Source organism: Meleagris gallopavo, chromosome 20, assembly GCF_000146605.3.
Source record: "Meleagris gallopavo isolate NT-WF06-2002-E0010 breed Aviagen turkey brand Nicholas breeding stock chromosome 20, Turkey_5.1, whole genome shotgun sequence".
NCBI lineage: Eukaryota > Metazoa > Chordata > Aves > Galliformes > Phasianidae > Meleagris > Meleagris gallopavo.
This window is the reverse complement of record NC_015030.2, coordinates 4,840,084-4,843,992: the sequence shown is the minus strand read 5'-3', so window position 1 is coordinate 4,843,992 and position 3,909 is coordinate 4,840,084. Positions and strand designations below refer to the sequence as shown.

The window sequence follows — 3,909 nt, the reverse complement described above, 5'->3', positions numbered from 1 at the left end:
CCCGCGGTGCCGTCCGGAATCGGACCATCGGTGCGCCGCCGTTGTCCCAGCGCTGTGTCCCGGGCTGGGCCCGGCCCTGGGGTAATCCTTCAGCATCGAGGGATTACCGCTGGCGCTGCCCTGGAGGATTAAGGGATTTCTCTAAGCGGGGTTGATGCGGGCTCTGCAAAGCGGCTTGTGCTGGGGGCCCGCAGCTGGGGCAGCGCCGGGGTGGGCTGGGAGCGGGCAGCCCGTTGCCAGCCCTGCTGTCTGGGCAGCTCCCAGCAGGTGCCTTAGGATGGGCACAGTGGGGTGCTTCGGAGGCTCAGCCCTGCAGCAGGCGCTGGGGGGACACGGGAGGGTGAAGCTCGGTGTGTAGCTCTGACATGGGGCTGGGTGAGCTCCGGCTCACCGGGAGCCCAGGTAGTGTGGGACTGGGGACAGCCTGAGCTCAGGGAGCGTGGTGGGGTGGGGATATTGGGGCTTCGGAGCGTGCAGTGTTGTGAGAAAGGCCATTAGCCAAGGTAGACAGAGCAGAGCGTGATGAGCAGCACTGCTGACACACAGAAATTGTATGGAGGCCCAAGCAGGGCCACGCATCTCTGAGCTGTTGTTTCAGCCCACCCTTGGCTCCGGGTGCACAGCACCGTGCCCACTGCCCAGAGCCGGGGCTGCAGGGTAGAAGCAGAGCAGCCTTGCACCACTCTCAGGGCAGCTCTTGGGCAGACAGAGGCCAGGGCCTGAGCCACAGATGGTGCAGCTGTGATTGTTGCAGCTCATTTCAAGTGCTCATGGCTGCCCTTCCTGCAAAGGCTCCCTCTGGCCCGGCCCTGTGTCCCTGCAGCTCCTCACACCTTTCACCTCTGCAGTGAGGAGGATGCAGCAGTTGCTTTGCTTCCTGGGGAAGGGGAAGCAGTGCAACTCAGTTGTGGAGGTGATGAGTGCTTGGCAACCCTGGGAGCAACCGTTCCCATCTCCTTCCTACTCATCCGCAGCTGCTCCCGACACCTGGGTAACTCCTGCCTGTGCCCAACACTGCATCCCTCAAGGTCCTGTGTCCATTCCCCATCTGAGCACTGCCTGCCCACCTTGGAGTTCTCCCATCTCAGCTCATCACAGCGCTGCCTGGTACACGTGAGCAGAGCTCAGGCTCCCAGCAGCAGTCAGTACCCAGATGTCCCAGGTGCCGTCTGCAGGACGTGGCCTCATGCCCTGACAGGCTCTGGAGTTTGTTACTCACGGACTTGCCCCACGCTGGGGAATCACTCCTGCTTGGAGGAAGGGAAGGAGCTGTCTGTCCGGTTTGGGCTCGCTCGGCGCCTGTGGGGCTGACAGGATGGGGCCGGGTGTGGTGGGGCCGAATGCTGCCCCCAGCCCTGCCGGGGGCCAATAGCTCAGTCAGAGCCCCAGCTCCTGATGTAGGAGCTGCCAGGGCCTGGGGAATTGTCTCCAGCACAGCCATGGTGTTCCAGCTCCAGGCTGCCCGCTCTGCGCTCCCAGTGCCGTACTGGGGAGCAGTGTTCCCCTGTGCCCCACAACTGGGGGCTGTGGCAGCACCCCTCTCCCCACGCCTGCTCCAGCCCGTTGTATCTCTTTATGCACCTTCCTTTTATGCAGGGAAGGTTGCTACGCAACCAGCGGCTCTTGATGCTTAAAGCTCTAATACGGAGGGATAAAACTGCTCTAAAAATACCCCGCCATCAGCTGCCTGGGTGCCGGGGCTGGCGGGGGGCAGGCAGCCTGAGGCCAGGGGTGCTGTTGGGAACTTCCCAACTCTACGTCCTCCAAGTGGCTTTGAGCTGCCGGCCGGTGCCCAGGAACACCAGCAGCTGCTGTGCCGGCACGGAGCGGGATTGGCTGGGGCCGGCGCGTGGGCTCCTGCTGCTGGAGCCTCCCGCTGCCAGAGCCGCCTTATCCTGCTCCAGGAGGAGCGGGGACACCCGGGGCAGCCCCGGCTGCAGGGAGCTGCTGCTGCTGCGTGGTGCCCGCCTGCCCTCTGCCTGCCCCAGGGGAGCCGGCGCTGCGCAGCATGGGGACGGTCAGCGAGCTCTGCGCCTCCAGCTTTCAGGCCTTCCTCTGCCCCTCCGTGGCCACCACGGCAGGTAGGTGCTTCGTGCCCTCTGCTCGCTGCAGCATCCCTGTCCCCCTAGCAGACGAGGTGCCCGTAGCTCTGGCTCCATATGGCTCGTGCTGACAGCGGCACAGAGAGTCCCAGTCGTCTTGCTGCCTCCTTCCCCCATGCGCTGCCAGGCTCGGGCCCCCACAAGCCCTGGGCTGCGGGTGCGGCTGGTATTGCACCACATTGCTGGAATGGGGTGCTGGGGAGCCTGTGGGAGCACAGCGGGTACACGTAGCACACAGAGACAAGTCCAGCAGCCCCTCACCCTCCTGTCCCAGCGCTGCCGTGGGTGATGCCCTCGCTGCTGCCCCACTCGGAGCAGGAGCGAGCATGCGTGGCTGTGAGCACAGCTCCAGCCTACGTTCTCCAGGCAAAACCTGGCTGGGGCAGCCCAACGCCTGCTGTGTCACAGCTGCCTCTGTGGGCTGGCAGTGCCTGTGAGCTGCTGCTGTCTGTCTGCAGGCTCCTGCTCCCAAGCTGGGACCTGGGAATGGAGAGTAAGTGAGGAGCATGTGGGGTGCACTCCTGGTACCCATGTGGGGCTGCAGGAAGGCATAGCTCTGTGAGAGTGGATGTGGCTCCATTGTGTGCCCCTGAGGTGCTCCAGCCCTGTGACCGGGCTGGGCTCTGTGCTTAGGGGGTGCAGGAGCCTGGAACTAGTGGGGTAGGTTCCCTACTGGGGGTAGGGGTGCAGAAGATGAGGTGTGAAGGCAGGGCTGCTTCAAGGGGCTGAGAATCCCGGCCAGCTCTCAGCTGTGAGGCAGGAGTGGGGGATTCTATCTTGGAGCCGCCCGTCCCTGAGCCATGTTCCTGACGCACCTCAACTGTCTGTGGGGAAGAACAGGGCTGACGCAACCCAGGATGTGCACACAGCATAGTGAAAACAGGATGTGGTGCACTGGGGCGGGGGCAGGAAGTTTCTTGGGGGCCCCTCAGTACCCCCCCCAGCAGTGGGGTGCAGCAGGAGCCCCACATTACAGCCCACAGGCAATGCTCTGAGGTCAGCAGCCCATGCCCTGGGCTGGGGTGTCCCTGCAGTCTTCAGCTCTGCTTGTGCAGGAGCTGTGCAGCAGGAGGGCTGTTGCCCCGCAGCACAGCGTTCAGCTGAAAGGCCAATGTGAGCCTTTTTTTAGGCCTTTCTTCCCTGGGCTTTCCTGGGAGATCCCTGCAGCCAGCGCTCTGGATGCTGTTTTTCCATCATGCCGTGGAGCAGGATTTAGCTGAGTCAATGTGGCAGAGCTCTTGTGGTCTCTCCAGGCAGCTGCAGCGGGACAGGGCCTTGCCGAGGGCTCTGCTGCTGCAGGCACAGCACCATTGCGGGGGATGAGAGCAGGTGGCGGCCCTTACAGCCCACGCAGGCCCTGAACCCACAACTGGGGGGGTACGGCTGGGCAGCGCCAGATCTTCAGGGCAGGGTAGGGGCCCCGGCTGGGGTGGGAGAGGGGTCCCCGGCGTCACCACCCCGAGCTCGGGACGTGCTGAGCCGCATGCATCCTGGCAGCCCCCGAGGAAGGAAGGGCCGGGCCGGCTCCAGTGCCTGCAAGGATGGGTGGGCGGCAGCGACCCTGGGGGCTGAGGAGGGGGTGCGGGGCTCTGGCTGCACAGGAACCGGGCGTTGCTGGTGCCAGCTCCCGGCAAGGCCGCGATGACGCCTGGCACGGCACGGAGCTCATTGGCCCGGCGCTGCCCTGACTCACCCGGGAAGCGCTGGGAGGGGGCAGCTGTCGGCACCCCAAAGGGCAGCACCTCTGCAGCGCTGTGCGGACGTGGGCAGCGGGACGCGGCCCGGCAGGATGGTCCTCGGGGTGCAG

General features: G+C 64.9%; 1 protein-coding gene across 1 annotated transcript in view; it reads left to right on the top strand.

The window, feature by feature from the left end:
- The first annotated feature begins 2,008 nt into the window (after window positions 1–2,008).
- Window positions 2,009–3,909, top strand: part of USP36 (ubiquitin specific peptidase 36) — a 9,126-nt gene continuing 7,225 nt past the window's right edge. Inside the window, exon 1 of the mRNA XM_019621608.1 lies at window positions 2,009–2,081. Coding sequence (XP_019477153.1) covers window positions 2,009–2,081 — 73 coding nt within the window. The remainder of the gene's footprint in view (window positions 2,082–3,909) is intronic.